Genomic DNA, 17,100 nt, shown 5'->3' with positions numbered 1-17,100 from the left:
ATTCTGTCTGGATGAAATATCCAAGAAAAAATTATGTGAGATTATGATTTATTAAAGTATATTTTATTATTTTTATTGCTCATCAATTGGATCTTCCAAACATCATATTTTTTTAAAACAAAATATATTTTGGTGCTGATAGAAAGAAGATCGTACAATATATATATTTTTGTCCCGTGTGTTATTGCTAAAAAGTGGAAGTTATTTATGTTTTATTCATATTCATATTTTTAATTCGGTTTTATCTAAAAAGATAATATAAATACAAGATATCTGGACTCGCGTTATTAAACCATGCTGACCAACTGCAGGATGATATATTTTATATTATACTAATATTTTTTTAAAATAAAATAAGGTTAGGAACATTTTCAAGTAGAGGATTGAAATTACTGAATTACTTTTTAACAATCTATCCGATTAAAAATATATTTCTAAATTCAAATAGTACTACTGGAGAAACAAGGGTTTGGTATTTGAATTTGTATTGAAGTTAGTAAACGTATTTTAATTCGTAAAGCACAAATTGTTGTGATAACTAAAAAAAAACATGTAATGTTATTTGGGTAAACTTTCTCTCAAACTCTGTATTACATATGCATTCTTAATGTCTAATTAAATTAAATGTTAGAATATCTGAATTCTTATCAGGGTGACAATTAGGGTTTGATTTGGCAAGAGGGTGCCCCCCCCCCCCCACTTCCTATTGCCTTAGGTTCAAGACTTTGCAGAAATATTGAAATGTTTTTATGCTTAATATGCTTATTAGTATAGTACTAATTGCTTTGTTTGTTTTTGTTTTGTTTGTTTTTGTTAGCACGATAGTGCCTACATTTTTAAAGTTATCATTCTGAATGTGTTGTTGTTAATAGGTATATACTCACAGAACATACCTATTGAAATTCAATAAAATCGGCTTATTAATAACTTCACAAATAAAAAAAGAAAGAAAATATCAACATGCGCCCTCTGTGGCAATATTTTGCCAAGTACTTCACTCAGTTTCTGAGTGCTTTCATTTTGAATCGTTAGTGCTTGTCTGTTTATTGTTATGAATAATAAATATTATTGTTTGTTATCATTTTAATATGATCAATTAAATACGATGTTGTAAAAATAGTGATACTTGAAGGGGACCAGCACTCTTGTTTTCAATTCTTTTTTTACATGTGGGGTTATTTACCAGTTTACATATATCAATACTATCTTTAAAAAGTTCATGTAAAAGACAAGAAAACATTCCATGACATTGTTTCTGTGTTAATTTAAGTTTGTTGAAAGAATTTTGATAAAAAAAAAAAGGCAAGTCACCAGTGTTTGTAATATCTATTACTTATTGTTACTGCAAATTAAGTTATATATAATATATCACATTTTAAATTTGTTACACCTGCGTTTGTATTTTAACAAAGTTTATAATTGGGCCCGTTCAATTATTTACTAGAGTAAGTTGGCTTCATGTATTGGTGGAGAGGTCACCAACTTAACCGGATAAATAGCTAAAGCTCTGTCTACACTATCAAACTTTATGTGACAACAAAATTTGATGTGTCTATATATGGACACGATGACATCATATCAATACTATATTAATCACACTTTTTTGTCAAACTAGTTTTATAGTAGTGAGTGTAGACAGAGCTTAAGCCTGAATACAGTGGATGTCATCTGCACTGTAATCATGTCATTTAGCTGTGGGTAAATCATAGTGTACATAGCCTTCATATTAAGACTATGGAACATGTGTTTAACAATTAATAATGTTGAAGTTAATACATGTACAAGTATTTTTGAACAAAAATGAAAATGATAAGGTTGCTACTGTATGAAGGATAGGAGATGTTCAATTTAAAATATCTAAATGTTCACAAATGACTGGTATAGGTAATTGTTTACATGTAGTTCTTAGTAGAACCCCTATTAAGGGGACACATTGGGGACCCAAAACTATCCCCTTAATAGGAGTGTCTCTTGAATAGGGGTTGGCTGTGGTGTTGCCCTTGTTAGTTTCATAAGGATGGTTTCCCTTGATAGGGTGTCCTCTGAATAGGGTGTGTCCCCTGAATAGGGTGTGTCACATGAATAGGGCTGTCCCCTGAATAGAGCTGTCCCCTGAATAGGGGATGTCACGTGAATAGTGCTGTCCCCTGAATAGGTGTGTCTCCTGAATAGGGGTGTGCCCTGAATAGGTGTGTCCAATAAATAGGGCTATTCCCTGAATAGGGGCTGTCCTCTGAATAGGATGTGTCTCATGAATAGGACTGTCCGCTTAATAGGGGCTGTCCCCTGAATAGGACTGTCCCCTGAATAGGGCTGTCATGTGAATAAGGGGTGCCACATGAATAGGACTGTCCCCTGAATAGGGCTGTCCTCTGAATAGGTGTGTCCCATGAATAGGACTGTCCCCTGAATAGGGTTGTCCTCTGAATAGGTGTGTCCCATGAATAGGACTGTCCCCTGAATAGGGGTGTCCTCTGAATAGGGGGGTGTGCCATGAATAGGACTGTCCCCTGAATAGTGGTGTCCTCTGAATAGGGGAGTGTGCCATGAATAGGACTGTCCTCTGAATAGGACTGTCCCTGAATAGGTGTGTGCCATGAATAGGACTGTCCCTGAATAGGTGTGTGCCATGAATAGGACTGTCCCTGAATAGGTGTGTCCCTGAATAGGTGTGTCCCAACGAATGGGCTCTGCTGTCTATGAATACTGTACTGTAGTTTGATGAAAGAACTTTCTTTATTATTTATTGTAAATAAAACTGTTCTGATTTCACCTTAAAACTTTAATTTCAAAGACTACCAAAGAAGAGAATGTAATGTATAAATTATGGGAATATAATACTGCTATGAAATACTTATTAAACATTATGTACAATATAATGCTACTGTAATAATTAATTCGTTGTTAATATTAAATATTTTCACTTATTTTATTATTGTGTATATAATCAAAATGTTTAAAGGCCTTTAAAAAAGATATTTTAGTCCCATGGCTACAAATAACTTATTTACCACTTAAGTGAGATATTTCAATACATATTTAAGAATTTGTAGAAGAATGTGTAGATTTTAAGGGTGTTTCTCTTAGCTTAATTGTAAATGGTTATTAATGACTACTCTAATGATTATGTTATGGTATAGTTTATGGTATCTGTTTAATCGCTTTTAATTGTTCATTAATTATTATTATTATTATAATTAATATATTAATTGTCAAATTCAATCACTGTTTTAGTATTCCCAAACACACACTTGATATATTATTGATGACAAGTAACCGCCCTAATTCAATGTCCTATAACACCACAACATGGAAAATATGTTCTGCCAAAAAAACTACGATGAGTGTAGGCCTACATATTAAGTTTCACCATTGATGCCTGTAGAACATTATATTTCACTAGACTGGTAACGCAATGTTGCGTTTTTAAAATAATCTATTATACATGACATGACGGTACGGTAACGCAACAATGCGTTTAAATTGATATTTTAATAACCGATGTTATGTTGTTTGTTAAGCGTGGTTCCCATTAGCGACGCAACACAAGGACGTAACGCAACGCAAGTGAATTGACCAATCACAAGCGATGGCTTATTCGCTTGTGATTGCTAACTGGCTATAACTTCGCTTGTCATTGGTTAAAACGTCTTGCGTTACGTTCTAGTGGGAACCAAGCTTGTCAGTCACCACGTAACACGAATACGTTTTAAAATGATTGTTGCAATGTTTTATGTTCCACCATTCAATCTGCAACGCGATAATGCGTTTAAATTGATATTGTGACGATTTTGTTCTATGTTCACCATTATTATTAAAACGCGATATTGCGTTTCTAGTTTGATAAAGCTTGGTTTCCCCTAGAACGTAACGCAAGGACGTAAACGCAACGCAAGAGTTTTAAGTTATAGACAGTTAGCAATCATCGCTTGTGATTGCTCAATTTACTTGCGTTGCGTTACGTCCTTGCGTTGCATCGCTAGTGGGAACCACGCTTAATGGTACTTTACCCAGGTATTGGAAACACAGTTGACGCTTGTAACTATCTATAGGTCTAATAGCACTTAGTGTTGTGACTAGCTACCGAAGTGTTAAAGTGTTTATATTATTATTATTATTATTTTCCTTTCTCGTAGAAACAAAAAATAAAATGCTTATTGAAAAAAAAAGTAGTACTATTTTTGTATGTAAACTTTTGTTTGATGCGTTGTTGGGTCACAAATGTGTGTGCTCATGTCATAAGAGTATAGGCCTATATGGACTGAAAAAAGCACTATAATTCTAATTGCAAAACTCGCATTCAATATCTATTGCGTAGTGTAAACTGTCATTCTTATTGTTGTAAAACTCGCATTCAATATTCATTGCGTAGTGTAAACTGTCATTCTTATTGTTGTAAAACTCGCATTCAATATCCATTGCGTAGTGTAAAAAAGCATGTTTTAAAAACCGTGTATTTATCATCGCATGGTGGTGATTTATAGACTGCAGATGCTCCCTAAAGCTCTGTCTACACTATCAAACTAGTTTGACAAAAAAAGAGTGATGAGCCCAAATATGGTAATGATATTTCCAAATATGGTAGTGATATGACATCATGTCATATATGGGCACATCACATTTTTGTCACATAAAGTTTGATAGTGTAGACAAGGCTTAAGTCTTTAACCAAAAGAACGACAAGGTATAGTTTTTAAATTATGTTTTATTGTACATTAAACAATATAATGTATAAATTGGCGGTGGGTGTTTTTAACTACTGTATTTCTCCGTCGTCTGGTTTTCCCTAATAAATTCGTAAAATAAATGATTTATATTTCAACACAGAGGGCCCACTCTTCTATTTTGACAAAGTGGTAACGTATAACAGGAATTCGAAACACAATAGTTTTTTTTAAATAAAGCTGTTTAGATTATAACACAGAACCAAAAATGGTTTTAATAAATCGCCTTGCCAACTTCATCTACTGTTTGTTCAAACGGTATATGCTTAATCGCTATCGGAGTTAATATAGTGCTTCAGTCAGTTTGACTTTAAAACGTGTTAAACGTATCGGAGTTAGGTCGGAGCTGGTTAACGATAAAGAGATTGGAGCAGTGTGAACACGGCTTTTAAATATTAAGACGATAGTTCTTGGCTAATGTTATACAGTACATTTTCGGATTGTTACAGTCACATCACAATGATCGTATACGATTTATAAGTACAGTACAACGATTCGTACGTTAATACATCGCGCCGTGATTGGTCAAACCACATGTGTTGCGCTTATGTCCGTCCTTGCGTTTCGTCTTAGTTTAAAGTTTCTGTGATGATGTTATGGGCGCAATTATTCAAAGATTTACCCCAAATTTAATCATCTTCTGAATCTATGCCTCCAAGTTCCTCTGATCTTTTCATAAAATGTTGTCTGAGTGGCATTTTGAAATCGGGAAAGTCGACACCGTCACCAAATCGCATTCGTTTTTGTTCTTTCTTGACAAGTAGTTCGCGTGTATTAGCTTGGTGAGTCCATATTTTAAGAGGGACGTACGTAATATCTTCAACATGTTCGATACCCGCAGCCATGGCGGATGCCGCACGTAGTACTGACCCCTTCCTCTCGCGAGGACTGTGGTTTGGTGATTGATCCATAAACTGAAATGAGATAAGATGTTTAATTGGAAATGTCTGCTGGATTGGTATTCACAAAATGCTACAGTTATGCACAAACCGAGAACCGTATAGTCTTACGTTAGCATGTTGTAGGCGTATCGACAATAAAGGAAACAGTGCACCCCTGCCCCTGCCCCTCGCCAACAACTATCGCATACAGGTCGCAGGTCTATTGTCGTATTAAAGTGAATTTTCAAAACTTACCGTCTGTTGGGCTGTCAGTCCCCCTTGAGGCAATGGAGGTACTGAGCTTGACCGTGTTTGTCCCTTTTTCCCGCCTTTTGCACTTTTCTTTCCCTTTTTCTTTTTCCCGCCGTCTTTCGGCTTTGGCAGACTATCAAACTTCTCCTGCACGATCTGTAAAACCCTAGGATCAGCCCACCATTTTGCAATATCAAGTGCCGTATCGCCTATTGAATAATAATAAACAACAATCTCATTAATTCGCCCAAATATAATGATGATATTGTTGACCATGATAATGAGTATGTCATGTGGACATAGTATGTTTGGTTAGCAACATCTGAATATGTATGGCACGCCCGGAACGACAAACATTGCGTGTAAACTGGAAACGGATCGAAATGACGTATGATGACACATTATTCGACGATCTTTAAGGTAAGCTGCTAATTAGCTATGTTTACACGCGCGTTTAAATGGTGATGAGCATGGTATGTTGTTTTGTACGCTCGCGTCGACATTGTGTCCAAGTGAGGTCACTGGCGAAATGTGTTAGACAGTTATGCAGCACTAAAAAATGTTTCTACCTTTTCTGTTTTCAATCTCTACATTGCATCCTTGATCAATGAGGTACTTGGTAATTTCAGGGCTTGATATTTGAATGGCCCTCATGAGTGCTGTTCCACCGTTCATTGCCCGTGCGTTGATATCCGCCCCTTTTTCTAACATCATTATCACAAGATCGAGTTGTCCCGATAACGTTGCGTGATGCAATGGCGTCCATTTAAAATTGTCGCACGCATTCACATTGGCTCTGTATTAATAAAAAAAAAGAAGAAAAAAGAAAGTGAGTTAAGTATGCGTTCGCATTAATAAAAATGATGGTCGTCGTTCTTGTTCCGCGCAGCCGTCCTATAAAAGGACATTAAACATGGTAACCATAGTAATAACAACACATCGACTGTTGCATATTAAATGTCAATGTTCGATGAGAACAGGAAATAAGATATTGACAGGTTATTGTTACCTATCGCCATTATAATATAAGTATATCGATCTTTCTGCTTTTTCAAAGCTCACTTTAATTCAATCTAATCTATGTAATATTTCCTCATATAGAACGTTTGTTCATTAAACAGTGTCAATGAGGTATATCGTTATTGTTGATTGGTGTTTCAATCGATTAAGTAACCCGATTTTAATTAATAATGTACGGTAGTTAGTCAGTGTTTGTTTTGAACGTATAGACCCAGCTCACTGCTGGCTAGGAGGTATAATATTAGAACCATGGAAGAATCTTTGATAGGACCAGGTTTCTAAAGCTTGGTTCTCCGCAAGCATGCGAGTTGACCAATGACAAACGACGGTTTGAATAATCCATCGCCTGGTATTGGTCAAATTACTTCCTTGAGTTGCGTCCTAGTAGGAACCAAACTTAAGAGCAAATATCGTCGATTACAAGATTAGTAACAACTTATGGTTTTCTCGTTAGAGGTTTAATAGATAGTGGCACTGCCTTGGCTAGAAGAAAACGGTCCGATACGACAATGAAAAAAGAGAGATTTAAACCAGACCATGAGACTGGTGGTATCCAGGTGATTCCCAATTTCCGTTTATTAAACTGTGATACATAAACGGCTTTGAACCCGTAATATCTCTGTTGTAGACAAGCGTTCTATGCTAGACGAAAAGGACGTAACGCAACGTAAGTAATTAAGTGTGGTTCCCACTAGGACGCAACGTAACGCAACGCTATACGACGTATTGACGCAAAGTTCTGTATTGCGTAATCGCAAGTGAGAACCGACGACGCAATAGTGCTGCAAACATCACAGATTTGATTTCACGCAGGCGGGTGCAAAGACAATTATTGGATGGGCATTTTCTTACGTTGCGTAGATTGCGTTACGTTGCGTTGCTAGTGGGAACCAAGCTTTATGATCAATCACAAGCGATCACTCGCTTGCGTCTAACGTCATTGCGTCGAGTGGCTAGTGGGAACCAAGGTTTATTAGCGCCAATTACTACTTACCCCCTATCAAGTAGAAATTGTGCCATTGTCTTATTGCCCTGTGCACATGCCACCATCAATGGTGTCTTATAATATTTATCCCGAGTGTCAATCGGCCTCCCTTTATTGTAAGCAATACTCAAGCTTTCACAATCTCCCAATTTAGCAGCTTCGTTTAAGTTGATATACGTCTTGTCAGGAGTGTGCAGATACCAAGCCGAATCATCCTGAATAGGATGGTCTGGTGGCACGTCTCTTGTGAACCTCCCCGTATCAGTAAAAGGAACGTGCCGAGATATGAGATGTTCTGGAGGCTCACCAAACTCGGTTCTCTCTCCATTCGGACCGATACATATTGGCATCGGTACTTTAGTTTTTCCTTTCTTTTTCTTTCCCTTCTTTCCTTTTTTGCCTTTCTTTTCTTTTTTCTCAAACGCAGACATTAAGTACGTTTTGTGAACGTATTTCTTTCCTGATAGAAACTCACTGTAATTTATAAAACCTTCTTTATTTTTATCGTGCGCAAGGTACAAAGTTTTAAAATCTTCTTCGTCAACAGGAGCGTCTAGATCATTCAATACCTCGAGAAACTGTTCCCTTGTAATTCTCTGTTCATCGTCTTTATCAAGGTCCTCAAACCTGTCTTTGAGAGTAGTCTGTCGTTCAATACTCCAGTCATAAAGCCTGATGGCCCATGGTTCTGTGGGTGGCTTCCCACCTCCTTGTATTTTCTTTGAAAGTTTTTCAGCCTTGCGACATTCTTTCATAGCTTCTTTTGATTCACTGTTTTTTGCCAATACCTTTGGAAGCATACCATCGTCATTTTTTGTATTTGCCCGACAACCTGTTCAACAAAAACAATACTAGATCAACGCATTAGAATAATTTTGATTGAAATAATATTTTACAATTATGAAAACGAAGCAAAGGGCAGACAACTAAAGCTATAGGTTCCCAAGCAACACAAGAAAGTAAGCACAGTGCAAGTGATTTGACCAATCAGATGGTTTAAGCTACAATCACACTTGTTCCTAAGTTTATATAGTTATAATAGTATAAATAGTAGATTGGGATGATCAACTAGCATGCGCCACGTCATTGATTTGCGTCCTAAAGCTTGGTTCCCACTAGAACGTAACGCAAGGACGTAAACGCAACGCAAGCGAATTGACCAATCACAAGCGATGGCTTATTCGCTTGTGATTGCTAACTGTCTATAACTTCGCTTGTCATTGGTTAAAACGCTTGCGTTGCGTTGCGTTTACGTCCTTGCGTTACGTTCTAGTGGGAACCAAGCTTTAGTGGGAAGAAGCAAGCCTGTTGTCGACCATTTGGCAGCAGAGCAAAAACATCTTAAAAGCATAAGCTTACCACGTTGACTTAAAAACTTGCAGCAATTAGCAAAACCACCGGCCGCTGCAAAATGTATCGGCGTATTACCAATGACGTCAACCGTACCCAGATCAGCATTGAAAGACGATAGCACCTTTAAAATGTCAAAGTGACCCTTCTTGGCCGCCAGGTGGGCGGCGGTGCATTTGTCCTTATCCACCGCATTTACATGGCCTCCCTTTTGGAGTATTTGTTTGACTACTGGAATACTCCCGCTTGACGCTGCGGCCATTAGGGCTGTACGGCCTGAATTCTACAAAAGAAAAATATGCGGTATTAGTATTACAAAACATTAATGTGTTGTATGGCTTTTCTTTTCTGAATTATGTTATCCTGCCTAAATATGTTTTAATAAATAACTGGCTTAAAATTTTAACCGCAAGGACGTGTAAGCGCAACGCAAACAATTTGATCACAGGCGATGAATTATTCCAACTGTCGCGTGTCATTAGTCAATTCGCTAGCGTTGCATTTACGTCCTTACGTTGTATCCTATAGTGGGAACCACACTTAAGGCATCGTATTCATGTTAAATTCATGGAAGACTATTAAGATGTTTAGTTTGTTATGTATGTTGTCTTTTGTTGGGCCCACTTTATCGATATTTAACAAGAACTACATTAAACAAACGTAGAGAGTGTATTAACATTCGCTTTTGAGATCATTATAATATCATCATCATGCGATTATCGACTCAAGTTTTTGTTTCATGGGGATAGGTGTTTGATAGTAGGTTAATCTTTTAAGGCGGGAGAAGAACATTACGACAAACATAAAGAAGACTGGATTCGACTTAATGTATTATCAAAGCATGTTTCCCGCGTACTATGACGCAACGAAGGACTTCGTTGGCCTCCTTCACTAAATCCATTATTAACTACGGTTGTCTGGTCTTTTTTATAAGACGTCATAAACAATTGAATTAATTCGAATGTGATAGTTTTTGAATGAGTCTTTATTTTTACGAGTAAACTGTTTTTATCATCCTGAACACAAACCTTATGTTGACATTCAGCGTCAGCATTATGATCCAGGAGCAGTAGGCATATTTCTTGGTTTTCTAGAGCTTCTTCGCAGGCCAACATAAACACTGGAGTACCATTGTTGGATTTACTGTCGCACTCTGCACCATGCTTGATCACCATCTCCGTACATCTAACATGTCGACTTGTCGGTAAAATACAATAGAATAGGATACCTATATAGGAAGAAGACATTTAGTCTGCAGTATTAGAAACTATCAGAAACAATAATAAACGACACCTTTATTGGTTCCTCTGGTGAATAAGGGGTTAACTTTAAGGTCCAGTTTTGTTACACATCACTGTACTTTTTAAAAAACCAAATACTTTCCGTGTATAGGCTATAGACAGTAGCAATAGGTGGAAAGGAATAGACAGTGGACATGACGTAACCCAAGGGAGGAATTATACTGTATTGTTAAGCTGGGTTAATATTGGACGCAACGCAGTGTTGTGGAAAGGCGCAGAGTGGATCCAGCGCGTCTTGATTGGTCAAAGTGTGGTGTTCTTACGTACGTACGTGCTTGCGTTGCGTCCAAGTGGGAACCAAATTAGACTACTGTAATTCAGTCATTGTTTGAACGTTCTTTGCGGTATCTCCTACCTTGTTGTACAAGGTGCTATATAAATATTACATTAAACATATTCAATGAAACACGTCTGAATGACCACATCTCTCAAGTTCAATTTGTTACAAAGTCCACCATTTTTATTTTTTTAGTAATTCAGTGAATAATCACCATGACTACACGGTGAAATTAGCTAGCAGATGTATCATTATTATCGTCTTTTTAACTGCTGTTTTTAATACCAGCATTGCACTGTATATAACATAAGTTATAATCGTTATTTAATATCCTATTTAAATTGTATTGAATGTCTAGAGGTGTTATTGGATTGCATTATTATGTCCGTTAGTATTCTACATCACTTACTGTTTTGTTAGGCTTAATTTGATTGCTATGTTGCTATGGTTGCATACGCAATTTTTATTTTGACTGTTGTTGGTTATAAAGGCTGCTGTATTTCTAAACATGTATGTTATGTTGAATTAATATCGAACAGTACTTATATTCTTTGTAACATTGTTTTGTTGATTCAATAACTATTCCTGGACACCCCTCATTGAAAGGACTGTGAAAAGAACTATAGTGTCACGGTCGATGTTATCTACAAGCAACCCTTGGTCAAGAGGAAATGTTTGTTGGTCCAAAATGTGTCTCCTAGGGGTTATACTATGAGGAAAGTAGGCCAATAGTATTTAAAATAGTATATTTATTACCTTTGCCATCAATGTCTTTAATCTTCATATCTGAAGTGGCGTTGCATAAGATGTCTAGTGTCTGTATATGGCCATACTCTGCAGCCCTCATTGCTGCCGTCCGTCCCTTAAGATCCGTGACATTAGGGTGAGCCCCAAGTGACAATAAGAACCTCGTCATGTCTTCATCGTTAGCCTTGGCAGCCAAATGAATCGCAGTATCTCCTTCATTGGGTTCACTATAGTTGATTAGATGCTGTACCCCGTGTGAACAGAGCTTTTCTATCTGATCAGTGTCCTTGGTGCGAACGCACTGCAAGAGTTTATGTATTTGGAGAACCTCCAATCTTGTCTGAGCAACTGGCATTTTACTTTTTGTAGTTTTGTAGACAGCAAACAAGAAACATTTCTCCTAAAACGACCACGTGAGTTCAACAAATATTCTCCCCCGTCACTACCCTTGTACACTCCACAGAATCCAGATGATTTATGGGTAAAAAATAGTAATTTTGCGTTCGTTATTGAAACATTTTTCTCAAAACACCTGCTTCGTAAAATATCTATCTACAGAGACGATACAACAGGTTGTTTTCCATATACACGATAAAAACAGAATGTTACCGGTTGTAGGCCGACGTGACGACGACGTTACAAATTGCACCTTTTCATTCTTATAACGTCTGCTGTAGCTTCCTGGAGACAAATTAAATACTTCTGTTTCATTCAGCGTCATTAAATTTAAATATGATAGGACACGAGTACACTATGCTGTATATTTTTCCTGTCTAGAATTGATTGTGAACTTCGATCGCATTATTACCACGACCCACCATTCGTCTAGTACTTAACGTCAATTGTGATCACTGTTGCTATGGTAGCTATACACAAGGTGTGATTTGCGTATCAATAGGGTCCTGTATACAGAACCTTTTCTTTATCTGAAGCGGGTCACTGATTTTTATTTACACACTATTCATTCACTGATGATACATAATTCAATGTCTGATAAATTAAAATTCATAGGTTCATGATACCAAAAATGTCCGACGAATGCAACGGATCATAGGGGAGAACATTAGTAGTAGGCCATTGCAACTATAATATTCTATCGTGTACCATTTATGACCCCTATTATACATTCCCCTGTGTATTACCTGGCTTGGTAGTGAAGAGCCATAAAAACAATATATTACTGTATTCATAAGGAAACAATAATATTGGTAACAAGCACATTAGTGACTGGATTACGATTCTTTTTTGTTGTTGCTATGTTTTAATGAAGCGATTTGGCAAGGCGGACCACAAGCAACACACTTAATTTCATACAAAATGGTTTTTTTTGCTATTTATCCACCATTGAGGTCTATCCCGCCGGTAAAACACACGCGATTTTGCGACTAACAATATTGCTTAAACCTCAATCCAGAGAAAAGAAAATATGATCGAAATTTGCAGAAAGAAGCAATTGAACACGGACTTATTTCGACGTGCTTTAATTTACTACGGAAATTCGGCCCAATATTACGGACGTAAGGATATGAAGAGGGTGTAGGGAATCCCCGGCAAAATGCAATGTTCAGAAACATTATAAATCTACAAAAAATTAATAAAAATACCCTGACCGCCGGTAAATTGTGCGCGGTATTGTTGACTGCTGTTTAATCTTACGCTGTAGTCTGTCAATTTACAATGGTTCTTCTTTCCAACCATCGGCTTCTATAACGTTAATGGTTATTATATGATTAAAGATGTATTGTCCCTTTGACTAATTAAAAAAAAAAAAAGATTTCGAAAAAAGTGGGTCATTTTGAAGTATCATAATAGTTATTAACTTTCACCAAAAATTAGTCGAAAAACAAATCATTTAACTGAAATACAGACGTTTTTTTTGTTCAAAAAATAACTTTGACTTTCATTCAAAGTTTTTGATCAAAACATATCTCATAATGCAACGCGCTTGTTTGGCTACTCTGTATGCATAATCATAAAACTTCCTTGAGATCTGTATGAAAACACATTTTCACCCGTGATGAGTTGTAAACAATCCTAATTAGCATCATGCATAATGCATACTCGTGGTTTGAAATCTTTGTTTACTTTCGCTCGCGACGATTTTCCAGACGAAATATAATCAAATTAATTTACCTGTTAATTACGTAAACCTGTTGTTTTTGGCTCGAATTTTCAACTTAAAATGAATAGTGATAGTTGTGCGAGTGACCAAAACCCATGTGTTACCAAGAGAGTATAGTACTGTATCATCAGTACGTTACAATAGTAGTTAGTATAGAGCCCCTCCTTTGAGAAACCCTATTAAGGGGACACTTCCACGTGAAATAAATGCAGAGACAATCTATTAACACTATGGGAAATTTCTATTCAAGGGACACGGAACCAAGATAGTATCTTGGTTCCACCAGGGAAGAGTTAAATTAAATTAAAGAGTTAAATTGTAATTTAACTCTTCCCTGGTTCCACAAGGTATTTCATTAATAGGAGTTCTAACTGTAGTTGAATAAAACACAAAACAATGCAATTTAAATTGTAAAGAAACTCTTTATTTTATTCTTTTTCACATTCAACCAATAAGCAGCTTTGTTTTTTTATTGTCTCTATTTGATTAATCTTTATTAAATTATTATTTAGCCCTATTGTAAAATTAAATTTGTAATTGATTAAACACAGAACATGCTTTATACAGGTATGTAGAGCTGTATGAGGAAGATACAGTTTGTTGGAACTTATTGAAGTTTATTAGTTCACAATTCTAGTAATCTATTAACGATAATTATGCTTCGTTCAATTTGTCCTTTGGTGAAAAAATCGCAGATGAATGTTTTTTTTTTATGCTTGATCTGAAGTATGAGTCAGTTGTTTTCCATTATTGCTTCTTTCCATTTAGTTTGTGTAAATTGTTCAAGAGCATTTTTGATGTTGGTAATTCAAGTTTTGTACATCGTCGTATTATAATCATTTTACAACTTTCTGTGTTTCTGTTTTCTTCTTTCCGTAGTTGAGATAGAACATAGTTACACCGAGTGATGCAGTTAGAACAACAAGTGTCAAGCTATATAAATTTCTTCCCATCGCCTCCAATTTGCTAGGTTGTTCATGCGCCCCATAATTTTTCGAACTCTGAATCAGTAAACAGCAAAACAATTTTTTTTTATAAACAGCTAATAATTGTAGAACAAATCAAATCTATGTGTATCAAGCAGTGTCTATTTCTTCATAATTAGTTGGGATAAACCATAAAAAGCATAACAGGCCGAGCCAAATGTAAAAGCCATGGTGAGGTACGTGAAGGTTAGGTCCATGGGACCACCCTTTAGATGTATTGGTTTACCATTATTTTCCTGTGAAGTTAAATGAATCAAGTAATTAAAATATATTTTAAAACTCGCATTTAAAAACCCTGTCTGTCTGTTACTGATTTTGTGTCAATAAAAATAAGTTAAATTCCATTTTAAAGTATTTTTGGCTTCATTAATAAATTATATTTATTTACCTGGAAACGTATTTGATTTCTCTTAACTTTAGCAATATCAAAACATTTAGAAGATGTCGATAGGTTGGCCCTTGCACGAGGAATAAGACTCCTTGCGCTCTGTAAAAAAACACAAATAATTTTTCTACAATTCAATTTTTATAGGAATTGAAAGACAGGCTAGTAATCTAGGCCTACTAGTAATTTATTTAGATTATTGAAATTAATAAATTAATGACGTTATCTAAGCCGTTCTAGGAAAGAAAAGATTTCAGGAATGCTAGGCCTATACCGGCCACTGTGAGACAACCTGCCAGAACCAGACCAACTCCGCCACGCAGACCATGTATGGAGAGCACCAAACTGGTAGTTTAGGCCTAGACTGCTACATCTGTATAGGGCGAGACCCGCAAAACCTGTGATTGCCTAATCAATTTTTTAAATATTGTATTCATAAACTAGATATTGGTCGAAGAGTAAACATCAAAACATACCAAAATCCTATTCATTTTTGGACTAGCTTGATTGCTCTAAAAACTGAAGAAGAATCTGCGAAAAAAGAAGAGTACTCGCAACAAAGATGGCGGAAGTACAACTGTAGAGGGCGTAATCAAATTCTACCGGTATACAATTTATAAAAATATTGTTTATAAGTATGTATTTAGTATAGTATTTTAATGAAGTATGTAAAAAAAATGTTTTTTTCCTCAACAGAGTCGTATCAAGCACTGCCACAAATGGTAAAAATCTTTAATTTATTTTGTTGTCACAGTAATGAATTGAAAAGCCATAAGTTAAACTTTATACTGTGTATCATTTATTGCAAAGTGGTATTAAATATAGTGTAAACATTGTCACATTTTGTGTCTTCTAATCTGTACACCACATTCAGCCAGCAAATCATTGGCCTCCAACATTTCACATTTTTGTATTGTGTTATACTGTAATAAACTGACATCCATTCATAATTCTATAGTTCATGAAATGTTAAATAAATCTGTAACTTATATTGTTTATTTTTTGTTTATAAGTTTGCCAAGTTGAAACAATGCATAAACACAAGAACATAGAGTAAATCCAGCAGTGAGCATGAAGGTGACTCGATCTCTGGTTCCTCGCTTTAAATGTACTGGAACTCCGTCTTTTGCCTGAGAGAAAAAAAAATAATTTAAACAACTTTATATAAAACAATAAATTATTTGATAATCATCAACAAAATAAATCTCTCCTGACAATGTTGTTTACTAGAGAAGAGAGAGGTCTATTTTTATTTATTTCAACGCCATAAAATTGCACATGTCTTTACCTGAAATATTGGCCACTGTTCATAAACTCTATTTCTAACAAGACTTCCAAATATCTGATCTCCTCCGAGAGGGCTGTGTGGAACTGGAGGTGGCATTGGTTTAACAGCCCATTGTATCTTTGGAGGGTCAACCACTTTTAGCCTTTGAATACCCTACAGTACAGTAAAAGAAAATTGTTAAAAGAAATCTAGAATTTAGATTAAAATAAAACCCAAATAAATAAATACTTATTACTATTAGGCCCTATATAAATTGGAAGTTATTCCATTTACATTATTTAAAATAAAGCATTATTATATTATGATAATATTCATTTTATTTTAATTAATATTAAAATATATTATTAATATTAATTATGATATTTCTTCTGTTACTTGATTTACGAAGCTGCCTAACATAGGCTACATGAAACTGTACTGAAAAGGCTAGGCCGTACAAAAACCTCCTAGCCTAGCTAGGGCTATTCCTAGGCTAGGCCTACCTCTGTGTGACGTGATTGGATACACAGTAATTTAGGCTAGGAAGGAGGGTAGTATAACTTTACAATAGAGCTCATCACTGACCTCAGGGTTGTAAGCAAATTGTGGCGTACTAGGAGCTAATTTTCCAGTGGATGTATTGTATCTGAAAGCCATGTTAATTTTCTAAAAAAACAATGAAAATAATGATAAAAACGAACACCGCCGTACTTAGCGATAGAAAAATTCTAATCGCTCGAAATCTACCGCCGCCACTATATAGCAGAGAGAGATAGCCTTTAATAACCAGACATCAACATTTG

The 17,100-nt window shown here is 35.9% G+C and overlaps 3 protein-coding genes and 1 long non-coding RNA gene across 5 annotated transcripts; 1 reads left to right on the top strand and 3 right to left on the bottom strand.

The window, feature by feature from the left end:
• Positions 1-4,727: 4,727 nt before the first annotated feature.
• LOC140061144 (ankyrin repeat and EF-hand domain-containing protein 1-like) lies at positions 4,728-12,340 on the bottom strand. Its single transcript, XM_072107606.1, has 7 exons — positions 11,547-12,340; positions 10,241-10,440; positions 9,222-9,495; positions 7,872-8,694; positions 6,427-6,653; positions 5,861-6,066; positions 4,728-5,638 (listed from the first exon to the last, which is right to left on the bottom strand). Exons 1-7 carry the CDS (start codon positions 11,890-11,892, stop codon positions 5,354-5,356), a joined length of 2,361 nt encoding a protein of 786 aa, XP_071963707.1. The 5' UTR covers positions 11,893-12,340; the 3' UTR covers positions 4,728-5,353.
• On the top strand, positions 6,084-15,803 carry LOC140061147 (uncharacterized). Its single transcript, XR_011847409.1, has 3 exons — positions 6,084-6,277; positions 15,475-15,635; positions 15,727-15,803. It is a non-coding gene; the product is annotated as an uncharacterized lncRNA (long non-coding RNA).
• Positions 14,397-15,619, bottom strand: LOC140061146 (cytochrome c oxidase subunit 7A2, mitochondrial-like). 2 transcript variants are annotated; one of them, XM_072107608.1, is made up of 3 exons: positions 15,507-15,619; positions 15,034-15,132; positions 14,397-14,660 (listed from the first exon to the last, which is right to left on the bottom strand). In XM_072107608.1, the coding sequence occupies exons 1-3, from the start codon at positions 15,519-15,521 to the stop codon at positions 14,496-14,498; spliced, it is 279 nt and encodes a 92-aa protein (XP_071963709.1). In that variant the 5' UTR covers positions 15,522-15,619; the 3' UTR covers positions 14,397-14,495. The 2 variants fall into 2 exon arrangements, with proteins under 2 accessions (XP_071963709.1, XP_071963711.1); XM_072107610.1 differs by having other exon boundaries at positions 14,397-14,881; positions 15,507-15,615.
• LOC140061145 (cytochrome c oxidase subunit 7A2-like, mitochondrial) lies at positions 15,754-17,058 on the bottom strand. The gene is made up of 3 exons (XM_072107607.1): positions 16,883-17,058; positions 16,319-16,471; positions 15,754-16,160 (listed from the first exon to the last, which is right to left on the bottom strand). Exons 1-3 carry the CDS (start codon positions 16,952-16,954, stop codon positions 16,026-16,028), a joined length of 360 nt encoding a protein of 119 aa, XP_071963708.1. The 5' UTR covers positions 16,955-17,058; the 3' UTR covers positions 15,754-16,025.
• Positions 17,059-17,100: the final 42 nt, after the last annotated feature.

The sequence above is a fragment of the Antedon mediterranea genome, chromosome 10, assembly GCF_964355755.1.
Source record: "Antedon mediterranea chromosome 10, ecAntMedi1.1, whole genome shotgun sequence".
In the NCBI taxonomy this organism is placed as follows: domain Eukaryota; kingdom Metazoa; phylum Echinodermata; class Crinoidea; order Comatulida; family Antedonidae; genus Antedon; species Antedon mediterranea.
The sequence above is the reverse complement of the archived record's forward strand: the minus strand, read 5'-3'. Positions and strand labels throughout refer to the sequence as shown.